Source organism: Rattus norvegicus, chromosome 14, assembly GCF_036323735.1.
Source record: "Rattus norvegicus strain BN/NHsdMcwi chromosome 14, GRCr8, whole genome shotgun sequence".
In the NCBI taxonomy this organism is placed as follows: domain Eukaryota; kingdom Metazoa; phylum Chordata; class Mammalia; order Rodentia; family Muridae; genus Rattus; species Rattus norvegicus.
The window spans coordinates 99072315-99098734 of record NC_086032.1 but is presented as its reverse complement, the minus strand read 5'-3'; the positions used below and the strand labels follow the sequence as shown (position 1 = coordinate 99098734).

At 42.3% G+C, this 26420-nt stretch overlaps 1 protein-coding gene across 9 annotated transcripts in view; it reads left to right on the top strand.

Moving 5' to 3' along the window:
- The window catches only part of Aftph (aftiphilin), a 54246-nt gene extending 28272 nt beyond the window's left edge, over positions 1-25974 (top strand). For 3 of the 9 annotated variants that reach the window (XM_006251532.5, XM_039092069.2, XM_039092068.2), the window contains 8 exons: positions 1425-1576; positions 4491-4617; positions 5263-5319; positions 9538-9660; positions 14038-14098; positions 15533-15613; positions 19592-19715; positions 24850-25970. In XM_006251532.5, coding sequence (XP_006251594.1) covers positions 1425-1576; positions 4491-4617; positions 5263-5319; positions 9538-9660; positions 14038-14098; positions 15533-15613; positions 19592-19715; positions 24850-24997 — 873 coding nt within the window. In that variant the 3' untranslated portion in view covers positions 24998-25970. Of the gene's footprint in view, positions 1-1424; positions 1577-4490; positions 4618-5262; positions 5320-9537; positions 9661-14037; positions 14099-15532; positions 15614-19591; positions 19716-24849 lie in introns of all 9 variants that reach the window. The other 6 variants (XM_063273238.1, XM_063273237.1, NM_001305127.1 and 3 more) reach the window with 5 other exon arrangements.
- Positions 25975-26420: the final 446 nt, after the last annotated feature.

Genomic DNA, 26420 nt, shown 5'->3' with positions numbered 1-26420 from the left:
AGGAGAAATCAAGTGTTGCCTTGTCTGTGTCAGTTGCCAGGAGGAACTATTTTGATGTGGTATTTTCTGTTATCAGTTTTAGTAGTACATTTATTCCCAACAGGCTTTAACTTCTAACAGTTTGTATTCCTACTTGATGCATAAATAATCAATTGTATTCAATTGTAAAATATATTGCACGTATGAAAACATTAAGAAAATGGGAGTAAGGGTGCACATAGTCAATAAATACAGTGACACCCAAAAAAATTACTATTCTAAATTCAAGAAATTTGAATTAATAATTTAAAAAAGCTCAAAATGCCAAGTAAATTTATCTGTCTATTTTATGGCGAAAAATACTCTAGTAAATATGCAGGTTTTACCTCAAGGTAAGTAGAGAAATGAGATTTATTAAAGGTAGTATAGGATGTCAATGATAAAGAGCTAGTGGATTTCATATCAGTAAAAATTGAGACGCTCAGGCCAGCAGGATGGCTTTGCGGGTAAAAGTGTTTGCTGCCAAGCCAGAAGAGCTCAGTTTACTTCCTGGGACCCAGCTCCCAACAGTTGGCCTCCCGCCTCCAGCTTCCCCCACCTCATACCCACCACCACTACGCAGGGAATAAATACGTGTAAACATTTAAGATGTACTTTTCTTACCTTTAAGTGTTGTGGGTGTGTTGTGTATTTGTGCATGTGCGTGTCAGCACTGGTGCTCAAGAAGCCCAGAGCTGGGGTTGTGAGCTCCCTGGGGTGGTGTGGACTGAGCCACCTCCTCGGCCCTCTTTAAATGGAGACTCTTTTTTACTGTGTTCTGCAGCAGTGGTAAAGGCTTCCACAGTTACGTGTTTATGTCGAGAAAACGGTTCTCGGTGGCTGTGGGTAGCCTACTTGCCCCAGACCCCACTCCTCCTTCTGTGTTTACTCTGCTGCCGGGGCAAGAGAGAAGATAATGCCGGAGGGTTTTCTTGTCTGGTTTTTATTTGTTTGGGTTTTTTTTTTGGGGGGGGGGGTTAGTTTGGCTTTTGGAAGATTACGAAAACTTACTACACACAGAGTAATGACTTGTGTTCCTCTGTAGAACTCCGTAACAGACTAAGACACGACATAGAAAGTACCAGTGCATGGTGGTCCCTGTTACAGCCACCTGCTGCAGCAGCAGCATGATTACCTAATCAGTTAGAGGAATTGTTGATCTGTTTCCTGTGTTTGAGTGGTAATTTCCTTCTCTCTCTCTCTCTCTCTCTCTCTCTCTCTCTCTCTCTCTCTCTCTCTCTCTTTCTCTCTCTTTCTCTCTCTCTCTCTCTCTCTCTCTCTCTCTGTGTGTGTGTGTGTGTGTGTGTGTGTGTGTGTGTGTGTGTGTGTGTGTGTATTCTTGAGCTAAAATTAAGTCATCATTAAAACTGAAGAAATGAAAGTGAACTTTTTGGGGGTTGATTCAGACAGCTTTACTGAACCGGTTGGAGAGGATTTTCGAAGCCTGTTTTCCTTCTGTATTCGTCCCTGATGCCGAAGAGGAAGTTACTTCCCTGAAGCACTTGCTGGAGACAAACTACTCACCAGTAAAAGCAAGAGAGGCCTTAGCTGAGTGTGGGTAAGTAGGACCTGTTCAAGAAAGCTGTGACTGTTGCTTTCAGTTGTTATGATTTGTCACGCCTCTCACAGCACTGCTCTAATATCCTATAATATTATAGTCATGTGCAGAAGACTTAGGGGATCCCTGTCTCTACCCTGATGATTTGAATCAGCCTGTGTTGTGTTACCTCCTGGCTACCTAAACAGTAAGTGAGCTGGAGTTTGTCTTAGACAGTGTCTGACTACCTGACTATACAGCCCAGGCTGCAAGTGCCAAGATTACAGGTATGTCACACACTTGGCTTACCTGTTCTCACCAGCTCCATATACATACATCACACCCTTCCATACCATTTTTAAATCTTGTATTTTCAAGATGAGCATCCCTAATTTGGAAATCCATTCTTTGAAGTGCTATGACATGTAAAACTTGTGGGAGCTGTGTAGCGGTGTAAGGCAGTTGTAGATCACCTGCTAGTGCTTGTGCAAGGCCCCAGGTTTGATCTCCAGCACTGAAAAAGGAAGGGGTTGGGTTTTTTTTTAATCTACACATTTTTGAATATTGACATGATATTTAAAAAGCTTATAATTTTGGAGCATTTCAGATGCCCGACTAATAAAGTCTATACAGTTACTCCAAAATCTAAGACAGCCTGAAACCTAAAACACTTCAGCTCCCACGTACGTCATATAGTCGCTTTATTTTCTACATCTTTCTTTGCCCCTAAGAGCCTGTTCATACAGTCTTTCTTATCAGACTGCCATCCCTCCACACCCTCCAGGTTTTAGAATGGCTCAGCCTAGGCCTCTGTATAACTGTCATCTTAAGACTTCTGTCGGGGGCTGGGGATTTAGCTCAGTGGTAGAGCGCTTACCTAGGAAGCGCAAGGCCCTGGGTTCGGTCCCCAGCTCCGGAAAAAAGAACCAAAAAAAAAAAAAACTTCTGTCCCACTTGATACAGCCTGTTAGGGTGAATGCACAAGACACATTTTACTGTCTTCTGTTAATACAGATGGATAAGTTATGATCTGAAATTTCACAACGAACTGCCTTGGTATAAGTCTTTCCATTCATTACACTAACTGCTTGCCCTTCAGAAGCGAACACTTCTTTATTGTTTCACCTTTACAACTGCTATCTCTCCTTGGCTTCTGTGTTCCTTTCCTAGGGGCCCTGTTAATTCTTTGATCCCGGAGTCCTTCCGTTTCTGGCTAGTCTTTTTATACTCCTGACTCTTGCCTTTGGAAGTACCCTCTCCTGCTCAGGTGTCTCCTCTCTTCCATTAACGAGGTCATGGGCAACTTGTTTGTCTCTCTTTACAGCCTCAGCACTTCTTGTACTGGCTTCCACTTGTCTTGATTCCATTCAAGATTGGCATTCTTTTTTGTTCTTTTTTCTTCTCATTGTTGTTTAGTGATTTCTAAGGAAAAAAAGAGGGGCAGGGTGTACAAATCTCTTTCCAAGAGATTTAATATAAGGAAATAACATACCATACAATAATATACACAATAGAATACTAAAAGATGGTCACTGCCAGCCTAATAATATTATCCAAGTAGAGAGCTGTAGGCTATAGGTGAACAAATGATAGCACATTGACCTAACCAAGTGTCATGTAGCCATTGGCAAAGTCAGCAGCCCTTCCCCCATCCATAAGGAGTGTGCTCTAAGATCCTGAAGATGCTGGAAATAGTGAATAGTGCTACTCTCCATCTGTGCTGTATTTCCTATATGTCCATAAGGTTTCATTTAAATTAAACATAACCAGAGATTATCAGTCATAACTATTAGAAGATTGTTGCCCTGTAATAAGACTTAGGTGAGTGTGCTCTCTCAGCATACCGTACTGCTGAGATGGTACAGATGATAACATGGGGTAAATACTCCTAATAACACCTCATTAAACATTAACGCAGTATGTCTTGCTAGAATTTCCCCTTTAGTATTTTCCTGCCGTAGTCGACCATGGTAACTAAAAACAGTGAAAAGGGAACCAAGAGTGACAGATGTGGCAGATGCACTGCTGTCCCTATGCAGGCCAGAAATATAATCTGGAAAAAGTAGAGAATTATATAACCGTACCTCTGTTTGTGAATAAAGACTTGTGGAGAGCTGGGCATGGGAGCATATAATTCTAGCACTCTAAGGCTGAGGCAAGAAGAGCCAGAGGCCAGGCTCACTGAGCTACATAGTGAGACCTGTCTCAGACCACAAAAAAAGACCCAAATATTGAGTAACTCTATTAAATTAAAATGGTAGATGCCAAGTGATTTTTCCCCCTTTTAAATGTTAATTTTTTGAAACAGTGTCTCATGTATCACAGGCCAACCTGGAACTTACTGTGTAGCCAAGGATGAGTTTGAACTCTTTCTCCTGAGTCCAGGGATCATAGACCTGCACCACCCTGCCAAGTTTCTCAGTGCTGGGGATGGGACCCAGGGGTTTGGGAATGCAAGGCAGAGCTCAACCAATAAGCTCTAGCCCCAGCCTTGGAAGTTGGGTTTACTGTTTTTACAACAAAAAGAACAAGCTGCAGAAGTGGCTCAGCAGCGAGAGCACCCAGTGCTCTTATAAAGCCTCAGAGCCACACTGCTCAGAGCTGAGCACAGCTCCAGGCTCAGGCATCTAGCACCCTCTGCTGCGTCTGAAGGGATGGGGCACAAATGTGACACACACACACACACCCATGTGCAGAGTAAGCACTAGGCACAGAGAGTAAATAATAAACAGATAAAGAGCAAGCAAGCGAGTTCCTTAGCTTACCTTTCTAATCATCCTTAGTGCTAGCCTTGACACGGTGTGGCAGTTGACACAAGATAGGTCACCGTGCTGTTCACAGTAATGCACGGTGCATCATCAGTGTGCTGAAGAGGAAGTTTATGGTTGTAAAGTGCTGGAGTAATCTACTGCTGTCTTCTCTGTGGCCTTTACAGTGAGCTGCGGGATGTGTGGGCCGAACTGCAGGACATTCATGATGCACATGGTCTGCGGTACCAGTGGGGCGGCTCACATAGCAACAAGAAGCTTCTGTGCTCCTTGGGAATAGACACTCGAAACATTGTGAGTTTGTTAGAATCTTGAAAAATTCTTTAATAAACCTGTGTGGTTTTTCAGTTTTCTGTTTAAGCTGTGATTATCTAACTCTACAGAAAAAGTAGGCTTTAATGTTAACTTGTTAATATAGCAATTTTAAGACAGCATAATGTTCCTCAAAGTTAGTGGTTCTCAACCTTCCTAACGCTATAACCTTTAATAGAGTTCTTCATATGGTAATCTCTGACCATAAAATTGCTCTCATTGCTTTCTCATTACTGTCACTTTGCTACTGCTGTGAACCACAGTGTAAATATCTGTGTTTTTGGATAGTCAGGTGATACCTGTGAAAGGCTGTTTAACTCCAGAGGGGTTATGACTGCAGATCGAGAACCACTGCTCTAAGTCTTTCTTATATTTTATAATTTTTGTTTCCCCTTAACTATAAAATGAAAAATTGGACTGGGTTAAATATATACACATGTGTGTATGTATGTATGCACATGTATATGTACACATGTAGTATGCACATACGTATGAGCCCATGAAGAAAGCTAAGCTTATTGAGTTCATTACTCACAGTATAATAAAACACCGTAAGAATACTAGAAACAATTTTATTGTATGACAGACAAATCGTTCTCTAAACACGTGTTCTTTCTCTCTAAATAGCTGTTCACTGGCAATAAGAAGCAACCTGTTATAGTGCCCATGTACGCAGCAGGATTGGTAAGTACAGAATATTTCTGCCCATATTTATTGCATTTAATCTATAAAATCATCTTACATAGCATGACCAAAAAAAGTAGTTGTTTATCTTGAGACATGGTCTTTCTATGTAGTCCTGGCTGGCATAGGACTCTCCATGTAGAGCAGTCTGGCCTTTGCTTACAGAGATTTGCCTGCCCGTGTTTGCATCATGGATGCTAAAATTCAAGGTGTGCATCACTACACTTAGCAGAAAGTGTACTTTAAAGGCGTGAAAGGTGGGTATGATGCCTCTTCTTGTTATTTCACCCCCTGGGAAGCTAGGACAGAGGATGGACACAAGTTTGAGGCTAGCCAGGCTACATAAGTTCTAAACTAGCTTAAGGGACACAAAACTCTGGTGCTTGAGAGGCCTTGAGTGTGGTTCTCAACACCCACAGCTCACAGCCACCTGGAACTCCAGTTTCAGGGGATTCAGTAGCCTGGTCTAGCTTCCATGGGAACCTGTGCTTATAGGTACACACATGTATGCACACATATGTTAATCTAGTTTTTAAAAATGTTTACATTTGGGCTGGAGAGATGGCTCAGTGGTTAAGAGCACTGACTGCTCTTCCAGAGGTCCTGAGTTCAAATCCCAGCAACTACATGGTGGCTCACAACCATCTGTAGTGAGATCTGATACCCTCTTCCGGTCTGAAGACAGCTACAATGTACTTACAAATAAATAAATCTTAAAAAAAATTAAAAAACAAAGTTTACATTTATCTGGGTGGTGACACATGCCTTTAATTCCAGCACTGGGGAGACAGAGGCAGACGGAGCTCTGAGTTGAAGGATAGCCTGGTCTGCAGAGTGAATCCCAGGACAGCCACGGCTATATATACAGAAAAACCCATTCTCAAAAACACAAAAAGAAAAATTTAGATTTACTTCTGTGTGTGATTGTTTTGTGGGTGCTGGGAACTGACTGGGTCTCTACAAGAGCGAGACGTGCTCTTCGCTACTGAGCAGTCTCCTTACCCTACATTTTTAAAGGATTTGATGTTGTGATCTTAGGGATACATGTTTATGTAATATGTATAATTATATCATATATCCTTCATTTCTTTGCATGAGACCTTTATATTTCATTATAGATCATGTGTTGTTTTAAATGGAAGATTATTTCTATAATTAACCCTTTCTAGAACACACTTTCGATGGGTTTTCTTTCTAAACTTTTTGGCATGTGTATGTACCATGTGTATGCATGTGTATATAGGTAGGACACATGTGTCTGTATTTGTGTCCAGAAGAGTTGAAAATACCAAATTAGAATATATGGAAATAAGCCAAGACCTTACAGTTTCCATTAATTCGGAATGTGGTTAATTGTTTTTTTCTCCAGATACGCCAGGTAGTTCTAGCAAATGGACATTTTTAATTTTATTCTTTAACAAGATTCAATCACATTTTGCCTCCTTAGTGGGGAGTGACCAGTCTGCATGTGTGGTCAATGTGCCTATGTGTATAGGTGTACCTGAGACCTGGGGAGGACATCAGTGTCTTGCTGTATAACCCTCTGCCTTATTCCTTTGAAGCAAATTGCTCATTGAACCTGGACTAGGCTACAGGCCAGCAAGCCCCAGTCCTTCTCTGTGCAGCACTCACAATGCTAGGGTTACAGGCATGCATGAACAGTCAACTACACCCGTCTTTTTAGGTGGGTCCTGAGGATTTGAACTCAGGTCTTCAGGCTTGCACAGCAAACACAGCTATCTTCCCAGCCTCTCAGTCATAAAGTTTGGTGTTTGTGGTTTGTGGGTGAATTATTGCTAAATGAAAATGTCCTATTAAAGGCTGGAGAGAAGGCTCAGCGGTTAAGAGCACTGACTGGTCTCCCAGAGGTCCTGAGTTCAAATCCCAGCAACTACATGGTGGCTCATAACCATCTGTAATGAACTCTGATGCCCTCTTCTGGTGTGTCTGAAGACAGCTACAGTGTACTTACATATAATGAATAAATAAATCTTAAAAAAAAGAAAATGTCCTATTAAACTAAAATGTCATCTTATTATAAGGAATAAATTGAAGTTAAGGAGGAAATGTGGTAAAAACTCAAGAAAGCTTAGTGTGATGGTGCAGACCTATAATCCCAACATTGAGGAAGTGGAAGCAGGACGAGCAGGAGGAAGCTCAAGCTCATCCTTCTCACAGCTGGCTCAATACCAGCCTGGGCTCCGTGAAAACCAGAGTAAGGAACTATAAATCTAGGTCTAAATCTTACCACATATATGAGCCTGTAAAGGGCAACTTGATTTTTTAATCCACAGTTTATTTTCTGTGAATTGGCACTAATTTTATTGGCATGGAACTGGAACATTATGGTTTCTTCTTTCAGTTTGTTGTGGAATTTCCTGCATCCGAGCTTTTTTTTAATCGGTTGCCACTTGCTCCCTTGTTTACCTTGTACGCCTTTCTGTTCTAGTTAAATACAGTCCAGAACTTTAATTCGTTGGTTATTTGCATGTCTTTTTTTCTCAAACACAGTACTCCAGAGGTTGTCACACAGTCTCTTGGTCTGAGCTGGAACTTCGCTTACAGTCAGTTTGGGAAGCCAGCAGTAGCTGCTTCACACACATTAGCCGGCTCAGAGCCCTGCAAGGAGTTGGTGCAAAACGTAGGCTTCACTTTTGAACTATTATTGCCTATAATAATAAAAAAGCTTACAGCTTTTAAGATTTTACAATACTAAATTTATTTAATGAACATAAATAGATCTTCCCACTTTTATTTCTGATTTCTATGTGTAGATGTGGGTGGGTGGTGGGGGCACACATTATCTAGCTCAGCCATGGATTGTAAGCAGGGGTCACCATGCCTATTGAACTAAGTAAGGCTCCTCATGCTTGCAAGGCCAGTACTTTATCCTGTGGGGTCTCTGATACAGAAGTTTAGTTATACCTGTAGTCTTTTCTGTGGTGCGTTTCATATGGACGACTGCACCTGAAATAGTCATTTAAGATTCTGACTCTCCACCTTCATCAGAATCACTTGAAAGATTTAAGACACAGATTTCTCTATGGGTGGAATATGGTGGTGCACAGCTTTAATCTCAGCACTGGGGAGCCATCTCCAAGATCCAGGCCAGCCAGCCTAATCTACAGAACGAGTTACAGGATGCCCACAGTAAAAATCCTGTCTCAAAAAGAAGAAAGAAACAACAAAAAAGGTCACACTATCTCCAGCTCCTTGTAGTCCGAGGCAGAGCTCTACGATTTATACATTTGATCAGGTTTCAGGTGCTGTTAGCAGCCGCAACTTGGGCGCCAGTGGCTTAAGTCATAGTTCAAATTAAGAAATTTGGCTGACACTAATAATTACCAAATATATGCTCTTTTATAAAAGCATACTAAAGACATATATAATATACATGTGGTACTACACTGGCCATGATCCTTCTACTACACGGAAGCCTGTCACGTGTATTAATACAGGAACTAGGTCTGTTGGGGAGGCGTTGAGTGTGTAAATTGCTTTTTTCTAGTTTATACCTCTGTGGGAGTGGGGATTTTCCTAAAAGGCAGTTTTAGATTCACAGATTCTGAGATTACTGGCTAGTAGCTTTGATCTCTTGCACACATGCACACACAGAGTTAAAAGTGATTTTTATATGGAATGTAAACCAACAGATATTTAAGAGCTCATCAGGTTGTTTGGTCTCCAGAAGACGTAAGCATAAGCACTCACTCTGGTCCTCAGCTATGATCTATATATGTCGAAGTTTTGCTTCTTTGTGCAGTTAACCTGAATTACCCATTTCATGTTTGGTAGAGCCTTGATACCAAATGCTTGGTTGGTTTGTTTCTATACCCATCAACAATATTTTCATTTTTTACTTAAAAAAAAGTATGTTTGAATTGTTTCCGATCCTGTGGAGTACATAGAGTGTCTTGTCTCTGAAATGCAGTCTGTCTATAGTACTGAGACACCGCTCAGATTTAAACATATGAAAGTCACACTAAGAGACATATGCTTTCAACACACCACTGTGTTAGAAATGTTGCCTTTTCATGTAATATTAGTGTCTTAAGTAGCATAAAGTAAAATATTATTAAAAGTGGAAGATTTGACTTCAAAACATTTTATTCTAAAATAATCTGTATATATTTGAAAAAAAAGTCTTTTCTCTTACATCGCCGTAATTATAAGCTTTGTGTGCTCCTTTCCAGTTAATGACTAACACACCTTTTTCAGGGCATGTTAGAGCCCACCAAGGAGCCACTGAAACCACTGTCAGCTGCAGAAAAAATTGCTTCTATTGGTCAGACAACCATTATGACACCAGAAATGAACACGTGTACATCTGATCCATTCCAGGTAAAATACGTGTGCAAGTGATGATACATTGATAGGGCCACATGGCACACACACCGCTTCATTCCCTTAATGTGTCTTCTATTTTGTATTTTTTAAAACCTGAAGGTGGACATGTTTTCGATTTTAATTAACATCCTTAGACTCAAATGAACAAATTATCTGTAATTTTCAAAAATAAAAGATAAAATATGAAACAAAATGGTTATTATTAGTAAGTTTTTAAACCAGTCCAAGTTACAGTCTTCATTTTTAATATCATAAATACTGACACAATATAAGTGCGAGATTTTCAGACACTAAGAAACACTGCATTTGTGCTAACACCTATAAGTTATATCTAGTGAACGTATGTTGGGACAGTTCTTCCCAAAATGTGTATTCTATAGCAGCAGCCCACTAAAGCATGATCCAGGGTAAAGTAAGTTTGGGGAAAATACTATACCGAGGTTCACAATACACGTTCAGTGCCCCTGAGCCCTGCAGTAAATGCCACTATTTAATTTTAGTTCATTTCTCAAATTTAGTTGACCACAGGACCTGTTTTGCAGTGTTTAGGAAGAGAAAAATCATACTTTTGTGGAAGAAGTGTCTTAAAGAACATTCTTTAGAAAATGATGTATAAACATAGGTCCAACCCTTTCAAGTGTGTTTGAAGAAACATCTGTTTTTACTATTACATGCCACTCTGGGTTTTGTTGTCTGGTTTTTTGAGATAGGGCTTCTCTTAGTAGCCCTGGCTATCTTGGAACTTGCTTTGTAGACCAGGCTGTCCTCAGACTTAGAGATCCTCCTTAGTGCTGGGATTAAGGTGTGTTACCCCCCCCCCCCCGGGCCGCTGGGCGCAGCGTGAGCTAACACTGCTGCTGGCTCAGTGTTGGTGGGCGGCCAGGCTGTCATGCAGTCTGTCAGCCCCTCCTTTCCCTGCCCTCATGTTACACTCCAGGCCTACTCTGTGCTGACTTCCTTCTGCCTGAGCACCGTCCTCTTCCCTGCAGTGTTAGCCTTTCCTCTTGGCTCTTCGCCTTTTCTATACAGCATCCCCATAACTGCTGCTTACTTCATTGGTTAACTGTTGCTTGTCATTTAGCTCTACATCTTAGAAGCACCTTCTAGTCACAACTTAGACAGTGTTATAGTCTTAAATAACTTAATTCAGACTTAACCAAAAGCATATTTCAGATGACCAAATGAAGTACGTGTATTTTAATTTAGAATTTTGTGCTGGGCTGCTTACCTGCCATCACCAAATTGCAGTCATTGCTTGGCTTCATGCCTGTGGTTCAGGTTAAATAAGCATCTGACTGCATTATAAGGGCTTTCTTGGTGTAAAGCGCTGTGTCACTAGCATGCTGTGTGTAGTGTCCATGCACTTTTTGTTCATAGAGTAGCCATGTTGCATCTCGTGGTGGTTGTGCTTTTCAGGTGAATGACCATAGCCTGTGATGATGGAGGTCTGCAAATTATATCAGGAAATACCTGTTCAGCACCTCATATTTTTTCTTTTGCCCAGAAACCATGTACCTCACATTCCTTGTGTGCTTTTATTTTTAGCATCACTGAATAGAACTGTCAAGCTTAGCACAGTTGCATAAATCCTTGTCAGTTACCTGCTCTGTTCCAATGTAAACACTTGTTTTATGGTTGGGGTTTTTCCCCTCTCAACCTGAGCAGCATTTGTCAGTCCTACAACCATTGCTTCTCTTGTCGAGCACTTAGTCATACCAGCACTTGGGAGACTGAGGCAGGTAAATACTGAGTTGAAGGTCAGAGGGAGATTAATAATTAATTGCACCATGAGAGTATGAAATTTAGTAGATCAGAAATAGAACAAAAGGTAAACATCTTAGAGGGGGGACACAGGGTAGGTTTTTTGTTGTTGGTTTGGTTTGGTTTTTTTTGCAGAGGCCGGGTGTCTTGAACTCATGTTTCATTCTACACAAGCAAGTCTGACTGGTCCTTACCCACCCGGTCAGCGGCAGCAGCTTCAGCCTCTTGACGGAGCTGTTTGAGTTGCCCAGTTTCTCATTGTTGAACATAACCACTAAAGGTCTCTCTTTTCCAAAAGTGGAGTAAGTTAGATCTGCTCAGATGTATTTGCTCTACAGTTAGCTAAAAAAGATTTTTTCCATATGTATTTATTAATCTTTAGGTAGGTTATAAAATAGGGTTTCCCCAGCATTATTTTTAACTTATATGAAATTATTAGTTATTCATGGTGTTACAAAGATAGAACAAAGAAAAGACCTGCATGTCTGCCTATATAGCCCTTGGCTACCATTCACATAATTACAATGGGTATAAGGTATAATCAGGAATAAGATTCATTTACATGTAGTTATGTCTCGCCTGGTCACAGGTGTGGATGCAGGTAATCGCCCCACGGTCGGCATACAAAACTCCTCCCTCATCACAGAGCCCGCCCTCCCTCCCTCCCTCAGGAGCTGAGGATTTAGCGGAGGTTGGAGCTGTTGCACAGCACAGACCCAGAACAGAGACGCTGCACAGTCACCCTCCCTCCTGTCCCACCGTCCTTCACTCGGGTGTCTCTGATGTTAGCCTTTTACCTGGGTTTATACCTTCTCAACTTCCAAGACGGACAGGCTGAACTAGATTTTTATTAGTCTGCCTGTCCCCATTTTATCAAAGCAATTATATACAGGAACTTATTCATGTTCCTGTCCTACAGGTAATAGTGTCTTTACCCAGAAAAAAAGGGAAGCGTAGTGTTGTTACAGTGCCTTCCTTACAGCGAAGCGTGGCCATCAGTGCCAACGGCATGAGAGTAAATAAGCCACAGCATGCTGGTGTTTAAAAGCCTAATAGAGCACAAGTTATTCCATAAGTGTTGTCACCATAGCCACCAAAAGAGGGAACAAAAACTTGAGGGGAAGAGACTGGTCATTTAAGGAACATTTGCCAACTACCTTCTGTTCAGTGTTCCCATTGTTCCCTGTATGTTTTGAGATTGAAAACCCTAGAGTCATCTAATCACTTAGAAAATTCATTTCAGCATGTTGTTTCATAAATCTTCTAAGGTGTGCTATGATCAGACGTGGAGGATGGGACAGTGGGACAGAGTTTAAAAAACAGCCTGGCTTTCCATAGTCGGTTTAAGGCCAGCCTGAGCAACTTAACAAGGCTCTGTCTCAAAATGAAAAAGAAAATAATGATTTCAAGTAATTTCGAAGTCAGAGAACTTGACTAAAATAAATCCCTGACCTGTCATGGGGACATAGACCTACACCTATTGAATAGCCTTAAGCATGAGGACCACAGGTTTGAAACTAACCTGAGAAATTAGCAGGACTTCATCTCAAAAATATATTAATTGGGCCAGAGAGATGGTTCAGTGGGTTAAAAATATTTACCTGTGTCCAGACCTAAGTTTCGATCTCCCACACCAAATAAAAAGAGTATGTCATTCCGAGGCTGTAACCCAGTCCTGGGCCTTTCTGACTGGCAGCCTAGCTCCAGTTGAGTGAGAGACCAGACCTGCCCTAGAGAAGTAAGATAGACGATGTCCAGTGTCTTCCTCTGGTCACCACACACACACACACACACACACACACACACACACACACACACACACATTCTCTGTCTCTGTTTCTCTCTCTCTCTCTCTCTCTCTCTCTCTCTCTCTCACTTTAAATTAAATATCTGAAAATGAACACCTTAAAAATGTACATTCCATCCAGTCATGGTGGCACAGGACTTTGATTCTAGCACTCAGAGGCAGAGAAAGGTAGAGCTCTGAGTTTAAGGACAACCTGGTCTACATAGTGAGTCCCAGGCCAGCCATACTCAGAACTACATAGGAAGACCTTGTCTCAAAAACAGACAAAAAAAAAAGTGTGCAGTTTTTTGGTGCAGTTCCTTTTCTTTTGAATTCAGGAAACCTATAAAGTACTAGAGATCCTGGACTGTTCCTTGTTCTCTATGTCATGAGACCAGCTAAGTTAGTTAAGATTGTGTGTGACTAGTTACTTCTCTCACCTTCAACAGCCTCGATGTCCCTCTCAATGCACTTCCTTCTCTGTGCTGCTGTATTTTATGTTAGTGTTACATGACTAGTACTTAAATGAATGTAATCACTAAGTTTAAAAACTCTGTTTTAAATCCTCTTCTTGAAATTTAACAGTTTAAAATACAATATCAATAAGCATACTGCTTATAAGTGTTCCAATTTCAGCTTGTTAATATTTGCAAATAACCTGAAATCGTAGTTATCCAAAGTTTGTCATAGGTACATTGTTGCATAATGGTCTTGTTGTACTTTTAGGGAGTTGTTTTGTTTTAAGAAATTTTTATGTTGCTACTACCTATACTGATTAATTTTGATTGTTTTTGTTTTTGTTTTGTTTTGGTTTTCAACTCTAGGAGTCTCTCCCACCTGTCCAGTTTGACTGGAGTAGCAGTGGCCTTACTAACCCTTTAGATGGTACGTCTCTCCGTAGAGCCTCTAGCACGAGGGCTAGAGCTAAGAAAGCTACACAGTTCAGACAGACTTCTCTCTGCTGAGTTCCTTTTTTGTTTGAACATAACTTCTTACTCTTATCTTTGGAAATTCAGGCTTTCTTTCTAAATAGCAATTGCTCAAGATACCAGCCATTACTGTTATCAACAATATTAATGCCCACGTATTGGTAGTAAGAATAAGGTAAAGTTTTAGTTTCTTTATCTTAAGTCAAAATTAGATAATTTAAATGATATTTCAGCTAGAACCACTTTATTTGAATGTTTTACAGCTTTACTTTGTGAAATTTTCTTGGATACAAAGTCTTGTGGCTAGCAGTTGCTCCAAAGCATAAAGCACAATTATTCACTTAACCAAAACCAGTGTGCAGATAGATCCGTATTTATCGACTTAATGTAGTTTTCAGACTCAGTAGCATTTTATAGCGTACTTATATGCAAATGGAGATGAATGATTTTCATGATTATTTTTAAACTTAGCTCCAAATATTAACAGATCAGTTCTAAAAATCAATGATCTTTCTTATGACTTTTAAACTCTAAAAGGGGAGTAACTTATGCAAATACCGTAGGGTCTTTAACACACAGTACTGGTTTTAGAATCCATGCTATGGGTTTTCCATGGACCCTGGTTTATAATTGCCTCATAAGTGGTTGAGCCATTGTCTAGAACACTGTCACTGTCATCCCAGTGGTACGAGCTGGGACCCTGGGGTCACTGGGGTCCCTGGAGGCCATCAGTTGAATGTCCTGCTGAAGGAAAGCCTGGATGGATGCACCTTTTGCTGTTGTCTGGTGTCTTCAGTGAAGTCATGCTTTTTATTAACAATTCCTTTAAAAATGTATACTGCTTGTGACTGCTGTTGCAGAGCTAAAGGGGACAGTGCAGCTTGTGCATCGGGGCAGGGCAGTTACTAACCTAGATAATGTTATTTTAAATAAGTTAATGTTGGTGCATGTCCGGAAACTCACAACCTTGTCATTCTTTTAAAAAGCATCCAATAGAAACCAGAAATTGTTACTAGAAACTAACATGGGAGATCGGGCATGTAACGATCACTGTTGGGTTAAGAGGAAGTATTGTTTCCCTTTAACTAGTATTGCCTTCTCTGGTCTTTCTGATACTTTTCAGTTTTGATTGAAAGAACTGACTTCTAACTAAAACCTAACAAAGTGTTACATTATTTACATTGTACACAAGGAGAGTTAAATTGTTACTTTAGTTATGAAAACCTAATGCTGTACACATTGTTTTAATGTTGATTTTTAAAATATGTAATGACTACTAATTATAACCTGCATGTTCAAGTGTGTGTCTTACCCCTTTTCACACGTAACCCCTCCTCCCTTGGCTTACCTTCTGTGTGGCTGCCCACCAACACGGTCACTGAACTCCAAGCTAGTGGAGGTTCCGCTCTCCTGAACCTTGATTTCTTTGGGCCCGTGGATGACAGTAGCTCTAGCAGCAGCACAATCCCAGGTCAGCAGAGCGCTTAACCATAGTTGTGGTTATTTACTAAAGCATGGCACACTTGACTTTCCTATAAACAAGGGTCAGGGTGGGCTGTGCTCCCCGTGCCTCTCCTTCCTGATAGCTGGTTGTAAGAAACAGTGCACATGAAGTGCGTTCTTAGGAGTACCTTCTCTGAGGGCTCTCTTGAGAGCTGACAGCAGTTTCTACAGTGCTGTATCCCTGATGGCTCTACACAGCTCACCCCTCTCAATGGAAAACGTATTTATATGCTTATTTTGAAAGCATATTCTGTAAAGCCATTTGAAAATAACAGTAGCAAGATAAGAACGTTTTAATACACAAAGATGGCTTCATATTATAGTGTCTATAATAATGTAACTTGTACAAATTCTAACATTTTAGTTAGTGCTTATTAGTGCTGCTAAATACATATTGAATCCAAAATGTTGGAATCTAGCATGTAGTTATGCAGTCCCTTATTTAAAACATTACCGTTTTTACGTAGTTCTTAAACAGAAAGCACACTGTTAGTCTCCATGGAGAATAAAGATGTTAACAAAAGGTAATGGTAGAAAGTAACTGCTATGAACCCAGCCGCTAAACTTCAGCTTACTATACCTGTTAGTGTTCAACCCTCGTTCACTGACCAAAGGACTAATGTACTTTCCTAACCAAATAAAAGATGGAAATTATAATGGCATTTTAATGTTTACATTTTATTGAATATGATTTTAATGAATCCCTGTCCTCCCAAAGTTGTGATGTGGCAGTCATTGGTTATCAGACAGCTACTGCAATAAATAAATGCTAACCCCCGGGATGCAAACTGGGGACTCCCTTCTGCGCCCACTAGTGGCCCGTTTTGTAGCTAGCCCGGGTTCCTGAGAATTGAGGGGTGTTTTGTTTGGGGTGAGTCTGTTAGGTAGTCCAGCCACCCACTTCGGCGGTTTATCAGCCATGAAGATGAGGGAAGAACAAGGCCAGCCAAGGGCAGGCCTGCCCCAGGTGCCCTTCTCTCATCTCCAGCTAGGGAAGCCCTCGTGCCTGCCCCAGGGAAGCCCACGGATCTCAGGGGGAAGGACTAGATTTCTCAGAGCTAAACTCCTACTTACTTAAATTGATACTTTACTACTTAAAGTTCTACTAAGAATATCTGACCTATGGAGGAGCTAAAATTGTCATGGTTCTTACTGGAGGTAAAAGCGGGAGTTACCCAAGTTCTCTCTCAGCTAAATTTGGTCAGTCTGCATTATAATGAAAAAGAGGTCACTTTTTCTTTTGATTAGATGTCAAATGTGCTTATATTTTAAATTTGTTTAAAAAGCATTGATAGGAACACAAATAACCTGGCTGCTTAAAGAAGTGCTGAGAAGGCCTGATAATTGGGTTCAGTGTACAGCTGCAAGGTAATCAGTCTGGGAAGTTTAAGGCTGCCATGGATGGGAGCAGTGGTCCAGGGCTCTGCCCTGGGAAACCTTTAACTCTGGGTTTGCATCAGTATGCTCTGGCTGCTGTGGAAATTTGTTTACAGTAAATTTGCCTTGGCTTTCTATTGTTACTGGGTTTCATTAAAACGTCCCCCGGCTTCAGGTACCAAGTCCTTCTTTAGTGTTCAGCTTACTACTCGTTTGTCCTTTTTTAAACTTGTTTATGGGAAAGTCATGTTTTCTTAGCTTGCTGTTAACTATCGTGTGTGTGATTTTAGGAGGTTGGCATAGAATTTGGCTGGCTACGTTAATTGTGTAATCAAGCTGTGCCTCCGTAAGGATCTGTTTAAAAAAAACTTCCATTAAAAACTCTGTAGTTTATAGTAAATAATTGCCTTGTTTCTGAAAACGTTAACTGTAATTGTCACAGATCACAGTCATTGTTGGGTTGGGGCAGTTTACAGAGGGAGGGATGTTGTGTGGGATAGAATGGTGGTTTTCTTCTGTCATTGCCAGTGCTGCTGTTCTCAGTCTCCCGTGTAGCGCTTGGCAGTCTAATACGCATACACTGTTGCCACCGCTCAGGTGCCCTTGTTCTGCATGGTACACAGATCTCACCTGCAGTGCTGTAACTAACCTTACACAGTGGGAAAGAGAAGGTTTTGGTCCATTCGCTCTTTATATAGACATCTACAATTTCATCTATTTTAACTTTGGCCTATATGCTTATTGTAGAAAAACAGAAGTTTTTAAAGGATGTCCTGAAAGTGTACATGAATGAGCTAGTAAGACCTTGGGAGTCAGCGCACACCTTCTCCCTTGTTTTGGACTCAGTACCTGGAAGCTGGTTCCTGTAATATCTGAGGCCCGTCCGCGCTCACCAGAGGATTGGTTCAGAAACGAGAGAACTCTTCATGAGTTTATTATACCTTTTGTCTAATCTCATAGGCTGTTCTTAGAAAATAAACTTGAACCAAGTACAGTCGTGCACATTTGTAGTCCCAGTTGAGGCAGGAGGATCACCTAAATCTCAGGAGGTTGAGACCAGCAGAGCAGAGCAGCATGGTAATGCCGTGTCTCAAAGAAGAAAGAAGAATTAGAAGTCGGAGAGGCTGTTAAGCCTTTTTTGTAAACTGATGCTTAACTATAGCCCCCGCTTAGCTGTCTTTCTGTTCCCCTGGCTGACTGTCCTAACTGCAGGCTTCCAGATTAAAGTCAACTACACATGTGTAACAGATCCTGTACGTCAGCAGTGCTCTGAGCCACATTCTGGAAGTATTTTACCCACGCCACCTCTTACCTAAAGAACATGCAGTCAATTTTTAGTAATAATTTGATGCTTTAAATAATTGTTCATCTCTTTAGTCATGGCTAAGATAACCAAATTACCAAATCATTTTTTATACCAGAGACTTTATATTAATCTTCAAGTCTCTGACATGGAAAAAAATACTGCAGTCTTAAAAAAAATTTTTTTATAAGATCAGAGCAAGGTTCAAAATTAGGTTCATCAGCCAGTCTAAAAATTGAGGACGTTGAGCTGGAGAGAGCGGTTAAGAGCACTGGCCTCTCCTCCAAAGGACCTGGAAGCAATTCCCAGCACCCACATAGCAGCTTCTAACCGTCTTTAATTCCCATTCCAGGGGATCCACAAGCCTTTACACAGACGTGCACGTAAAAATAAATATTTTTTTAAAACGAGAACGTTGAAGGTTGGGTGTGGTAACTCATACCTGTAATCCCGACACTCAGGGATAATTCTCCTGCCGAGGCAGGAAAATTATGAGTCGAAGCCAGCATAGGCTACAGAGCAAGACCTTGTCTTAAAATAAGATAAAATAAAAATGTTGAGAATATCATAGCACGCTCATTCTATTTATAAACCCTGTGTGTCAGAAATGAATACAAAACTGAGTGCTGGAAATTCTTGAAGTATTTGAAAGGCATCAGCTACATATAACATTTATTTCAAAACGGTATTTTTATGTATTCCTTTTATAGATACTTCAAAGCCTACCATTTAATAAAGAAAACATGAGGTTGGGTAATTGGCTCAGTGGTTAAGAGCACTGGCTGCTCTTGCAAAAGACTTGGGTTCTATTCCAAACACCTACATGGTGGTTCACAACCGTCTGTGACTCCAATTCCAGGGACTCCTACACCCCCTTCTAGCCTCCTCAGGCACTAGGCATGTATAGATATGTATACATAAATGCAGACAGACACACGTAAAATAAAAATAGACACAGAGAGCTCAGCAGGTAAAGGTGCTTGCTGCCCACGTTGGTGACCTGAGTTCAATCCCGAAACCCTGTAAGGGCGGAAGGTGAGAACTAGCTGCATGGTTATCTGCCGTCCACCCACTTGGAGCACACGTGCCCGGTGCAGAACGCTTAGCAATGACTTCTCACATGCAGAAGGGCAGCACTTGCTATGACGATGACAGTGAGTGGTGCTTATGCAGACTCACCTGGATAGAGTATTATTGCTGTCACAGCTTGCCACTTGCTATGACCCGTGAAGCTTGCCCTCACTCACTGTCATTCTGTGCTGTAAGGTGTGGATCCAGAGTTGTATGAATTAACAACTGCTAAGCTGGAGACCTCCACCTCAAGCCTCAGAGTGACTGACGCATTTGCGAAGCTCATGTCTACAGTGGAAAAGACGAGCACGTCGACCAGGTAATGAACCGCAGCTTCACCCTAACTGTTTTCTGGTTTAAATGGCCACAAGCAAAGCGCGCAAGAGGTCGTGCTTGTGTGTTAAACCGGCTTTGTACCTTAAAGCCAGTGGATGGCAAAGCTGGAAAACATCACGTGGATGTTGAACGGTGAGCTTTCTTCGGAGAGACTGACAGGTGAAGTTTTCTTCTCCCCACCCCACAGAAGATGATTCTGATTAGTATTGATGCTGATGCCTCTGGGGAACATCCCTGTCCTTTCATAATTATGGAGAAAAGCGTTTTCCAGAACCAGGCTCAGTCTTCTGGTGCCACATAAGCTCCCGTGTTCACTTTGAAGCTATGACGGAGCCCTAAGATATTTTCATCTTCAGTACATTTGCTGCTGTGCACCTGACTGAGCTGTCGCTACCAAACTTACAGAAGCCTCTAGCGACGTCATCTCCTGCCTTCAGAGCCAGAGACAGGGAATGTCTCTTGGACATTCTGCTTAGGGTTTGACACAGTTAAGTAGCCCGTGCTTTGAGCCCACATTAAGCACAGAGAAGCCAGTTCTTAGTAGAAGGCAGTTGAGACAGGACACCACTAGTGCCAGGACAGGTGCTGATTGGTAAGCTGACTTCTCTGACCCCAGTCACCGTCATCCATCTGCGCCATCAGGAGGGATGTTTATGTCACTTGCCCACTTTGGGGATTTTAGAATTTCCTGTTGAATAACAGACACCATTTAGATTTATCTTTTAAAGTTAATTCTTTCATAAGGAACATCTTTTTCTATTTTTTTAACTTAAACTTGAACAGTTGCAGTCTCTTTGGGTTGTTAAGTTTGTTTTTGAGACAGGGACTCAGTGCACAGCCCTGGCTGTCATGAAACTTGTTATATAGGCCAGGCTGGCCATGAACTTAGAGGGAACCACCTGCCTGTGTCTCCCAAATGATGAGATTAAAGGTGTGTGCAGCCATGCCACCATGACTTCAATAAACCTTACTCCCTACGCTGACCATTCAGCAGACACTAACAATCTTTGAAGGCTGCTGCGGTTGCCCAGGAATGACCCATCCCAGGAAGTAGATTTGGAACGTGTAGGTCCTTTTGTCCACAGTTCACTCCATTGCTGCCATTGCCCTGCGATGGGCGCTGACACTGCAGACCTTCTGCTGTCACCACAGTTGTGGGCATTGTGCTGTTACTTACTCTCTATCTGGAGGCAGTCCCCTGCCTCTGCCTTTCCCTGCAGTTCTGCCTCCTAACCAGCTCTGAGAGGTCATGTGTTGTGCCAGTAGGGGGAGCTCTGCTCCACTGTTAGCTGGCGCTGCACCTTCAGTTTTTAAGGCTCCTCCATGTAGACTGTGTGGCCCAGCTATAAATACTAAACTTCCCTCCTCTGTTTCTGAAATGAAAAGATAAATTAAAATCGCAGCACACATCTAGGAGGGAAGCCGCAGCTGCCAGAGAGAGTCTGTGACAATCACGTGACTTTCTGCTGTTAGGGGACTAGAGAACAGACCTGGCCGACTGTGCTCTAGCACTGGGCTATTTTCTCAGACCCGTTTGAATATTTAAAGTGAAGTAAGTTGAAAAAAAGCTACCAACTTTGGGGTTCATTTGCAAGAAAGTTTTGTTTGAAAATACTGAAAAAAAATCCACATCTTAATATTACAATTTCAAATTATAAAATATCACCGGAGGAGTCTGAGGTGGTAATGTTTTTTGTTTTGTTTTGCAGGAGTGGAAGTTGTTCTTTTTTTTCACTCTCCCTCCAACCCCCAGTCAAACTGAAAGTCCCATGCATGCTGGGGCAGATGTTTAAAGCAGAGGTCAGCCCTACCCTCATGCGAGCCAGTCTCAGTTGTATGTACAGGGCGGGCGGCTCACAGTATGATTCCAAAAGGCTTCCTCGGTATGCTGATCTGTAGGATTTGTCTTTCTAAGTAAAGGTTAGCAAAATTGTCTTGGCTCTTGACAGTCCATCAAAGGTGGAGTGGAAAGGGTTGTTGGATAAAAAGGGTCAAAGCAGTAGTCGCAGTGGATAGACTGATGAAGCCTATAATTTCAGCACTCAGAAAGCTGAGGCAGGAGGAGCACAGACTTGAGAGCAGCCTAGGCTCCAAAGCAAAGCTGTCTGAGAGCAGAGAACCCACATCTGACGTGGAGCCCTCCTTCCTTTCTCCACCTCTAAAGTCATGTTTACCTTTTGTCAGGGGTGACGGCGCACATGGGAAGGTCACACCGTGGAGTCTGTTCCCTCCTCTCCGTGTGGGGCCCAGGGACCAGACTCAGGCTCTCAGGCTCGGCCTCCAGCCTCTGCTGCTGAGCCCTCTGCAGGCCTTCCCTCACACCCTTGTCTAAGCCTCAGAGTGTGCGAGGAAACCCGATGTGCTCTTCCTTCCCCATGTGTGGTCAATCACTCACTAATTTTCTTATTTGTGGCAGATATTTGGACATGCTCTGTTTCTGCCTGGAGCCGGTTTGTCCCTCCTTAGACAACCTGGTACCGAACTCTGGAGCAGCCACCAACTGATGTCAAACTTTGTACAAACCAAATTGGCATAGCACACTACAGCCCAGAATACCCAAACTTTAAGCAATCCTCCTGCCTCAACCTTCCCAGTAGCCACCAGGACTACAGGCATGTGACACTGCCCTACAGCACCAGCACTCGCTGTGCTGTTAGAGATCAAGTTCTTACTTTGATGTAGTTCCATTTTCCTGCCCGTCTGACCTAGCGTGGAGAAGGGTTGTTCTCTAACCTAAGTTAGGGTCCTAGCGTGGAGAAGGGTTGTTCTCTAACCTAAGTTAGGGTCCTAGCGTGGAGAAGGGTTGTTCTCTAACCTAAGTTAGGGTCCTAGCGTGGAGAAGGGTTGTTCTCTAACCTAAGTTAGGGTCCTAGCGTGGAGAAGGGTTGTTCTCTAACCTAAATTAGGATGTGGCCAGCTGCTTAGTAGCTACAGAGAAGCCAAAGAACTAGTGGGTAACAGGAACACTTTGGGGCTTTCTGACTTTATTGATTGAATTAACATCATGAAACCTGTCTTTCTCGCTGGTATAAATTCACTAGTTTTTAGTAGATTCACAAAGTTGTACAACTGTCATTAAATTACCCAGATAATGATTATTATTTCATCCAGCCTAAGGAGCCCCTGCACACGTTTGCCTATTGCAGTTGTAGGTATGGGCATGGCTTTCCTGAGTTAGGTCTCAGGCTGACGTTTTAGCTCAGCAGTAGCATTTGCCGAGCATGCACAGGCCCTGGGATTGAGCCCTGGAACAACATGGTCAAGTAGGGCCCAGGGAAAAGGGAGTGGGGGCTGGGGAACACACTGAAGCTTATCACAGTCTCAGTCCCCACCTCCTAGGGCTTCATGGCTGTGGTGTCTGGATGAGACAGGGTCTCATGTTGCCCACTGGCCTGGAACACCCGATTCTCTGGCATTCACTTCTAGAGCTCTGGGACATAATGTTTTGTGTTCCCACCAGTAGCAGGAGCATCTCTCCACAGTCTCATCTCCAAATAGGTTGGTGGGAGGAGGATGTGGGTGTCGCACGCACTTGCAAATTGATCATAGGCCACTCTTTTTTTTTGGTTCTTTTTTTCGGAGCTGGGGACCGAACCCAGGGCCTTGCGCTTCCTAGGTAAGCGCTCTACCACTGAGCTAAATCCCCAGCCCCTCTGGACTTTCATTTCTATGTAGTCTGTTGACAAAAAAGGGGTAAATCTTAGCTAGAGAGCAACAGAGAGTGATAGACTTGTTCTCAAGTTCACATTCTCAAGCATGTGCTCTATGTATTTTAATAAGAACAGCTGACGTGAATAGCTACAAATGCATGCACACACTTAGAGCTGTGTAAACTTGTATACTCAATTTCATGTCGCCTCCGAGAGCCACTGGTGGACCCTGGAGCAATCTGCACAGTTGTCTCGTGGTCGAGACAAATGGGGAAACCCATGCAGGCCTTGTTCTGCTCACTGGGGTTTTCAGAAGTATTGTTCACTCTGTTATTTAGTCCCCCGGTTTCCTATAAATTGGAAATTGTATCTAGTGGCCTGTGAATAAAGGGGTAACATTTTGTCTGGAGTACATCAGAGGTCTCACAGCACATCAGAAAACGTGTGACACCCGCTGACAGCGTGGCTCCATGACAGCGTGGCTGCAGGCTGACCATCTCACTCTCTAGGCCATGATGCTAGTTAGTGATGCTAGGTTGACACTAGGAAGCAGGACGCTGGTTTGACTTTGAAGTGGTGCAGTTATCCACTAGTTCCTCAAACACCACTGGCTTATTACCATTAAGTACAGTCTAAAATGTAAATTTTTAATATAGGATTGTTATCGTGTTCTCCTAAGGAACGCTAGAACTGGGTTGAACATCAATTTATCTGCTGGTATGATTACCGTAAAAGAAAGAGTTGGGCTGTCTGGAGTCGGTTTCAAGGCATCTTTGGTCTGAAATTGGCTGTGTAACTGTAAGGATACTCAGCATGGCTCGAACGGGGCAGATAACTCTGTGTACCGTTCAGCCATTGATGCTCGTTGGGCATTTTCTCCAGCCTGCCCAGTTTTGTTTCACCAGTTTTGTTCATTTTGTAATATGCTTCAAACTACTTGTCAGAGTGAGGGGAGATGTGGTTAATAGGCATCTAAGGCTTTCATACACACCCCCACCTCCAGGTTCCTGCCTGTACCTGGTTCTCATGCTGCTGCCTGTGTCCCAGTTTGGCTGAAGGCTTTCTCTCCTGGAATTTCCCACTAGGTTAAGAAAGCCTGAGGTTAAATGACTTACCATGCTTCACCACACCTTTCAAGTTAGGTAATGTTGGTAGTTTTTGCAGTGGGCAGGGGAAATCCATGTGGGCAGACTATTACCAAGGCTTAAGCGCTGTCCTGTGCTCAGTAACATGCTTGAAAATGGTTTCTGGGCAGATAGTTCCAGCCTTGAGCACGTGTGCATGTGGATATTTGTGTCTACACGCTTGATCACAGGAGCCCCGAAGGAAAGCCATGTTGTTCGCTCCGCAGCTAGCAGAGGTGAAGCTGGTCAGATGCCCAAGACCACAGGCCATGACAGAGTTCTTTTCCATTTGACCTACAGCAGTCCCCTGTCTTAACCGCTGTCTTTTCTCATTGGCTGATAGGAAACCAAAAAGGGAGGAGCACCTAAGCGAGGAGGCCGTGAAGGTGATCGTCAGCCTTCCGGACCTGACCTTCATGCACGCCAAGGTGCTGATGTTCCCGGCCACGCTCACGCCGTCCACGAGCTCTCAAGGACAAGCAGATGCGTAGCTGCTCGTGTCGGAGGATCTGAAATTCTCTTTCCTTTCCTCCAGCCCTTCCCATCATCAAAGGCATATCGTCTGTAATTAAAAATAAAAACATGCAAGCTCAGCTGATTGGTTGGTAAGCCACACTAGAAAGGTATACATAGTAATGTATATTTATTTACATACTGAAGTCCTAAATTTATATAGAAAAATGTAAATAATTGGGGATGAACATTTTTGAAGATTTATTCTTTTGTGTTGCTGGGGTGTATACATTTATGTCTTTGTGAAATACACTGGTGGTGTCCTTCTTAAAAACTTTTGAAATAAAAAGAGAAAATTAAAACCTCAAATCTCCACTGTCTGAAATCCCCTTCAGTCTTTTCCCTTTGCACTGACAGCTCTTAATTTCCCTGTCCTATGGTCTGTTGCTTTTACCTGTCACGCAAAAGCTTCAGAATTCTTGTTTGGTTTTCAGTTTTGTGTGATGGGTTTGTTTCAGACCTGGCTTTTGTTCTGTTTCCCGGGCTTTGTTGTCGTCTTTTTGTCAGGTGTATTGCTGTGTGTGACCTTCTCAGAGGTCACTCCACTGATGCTCGCTGGTTGTGGGCCGGGATCACTGTCAGGACGTGACTGGAGGCTTGACAGAGAATGTGCCTGTTTTAATTGGTGTGATTTGGAGAAGGACCAAATTATATGAATGTCTTAAAATGAAATTTGTAGAGATCTTTCTGTTCTGTCATACCACTATTTTTTGAGGATTTTTGCACAGTGTAAAATGACATAATCCTAGATTGCTATGGTTTAGGCTGTATATACAGTAAAAAAACAAAAAAACAAGCTGTGGGTTTTAAACGTTTGGGGCAATTCCTATGGAAGCAGGAGAGACATGTAGAAGAACCTCTAACGGGTTAATATGCATGCCCAAGGGTTTTGAGATTTCAGTGTGTAAATTTCCTTTTAGCTTATACAATAATAAAATAATTTAAAAGAAATTTAGCCTTTTGTCTTTGTACTTTAGTATCTCAGAGAAAATATGATGCATTTGAATGTGAGATTTTATTCAGAATTAATAAATTTTGTTTCTAATGAAGTAATTTGATAGGACTTATCCCTGGTTAAAATCAGGAAGAATTAGAATCTGGTCTCCAAGAACTGAATCGTGAGGCTGGAGACATGGTTCTTGGGTCAAGAGCACTTGTTCTTACAGAGGACCCAGGTTCTCCTCTCACGGTGGCTCACAACCGTCTATGACTAAGTTTGGTGTTACACAGGCACACATCCAAGCAAAACATTCACCACACAAAGTGAAATAAATTCATTTAAGAAGCTCCAGGCCAGCTAGCCTGGTTCACACGGTAACACAAAGACTGTCACAAAAAAGGTAGAAAGGGGGGTTGGGGATTTGGCTCAGTGGTAGAGCGCTTGCCTAGCAAGCACAAGGC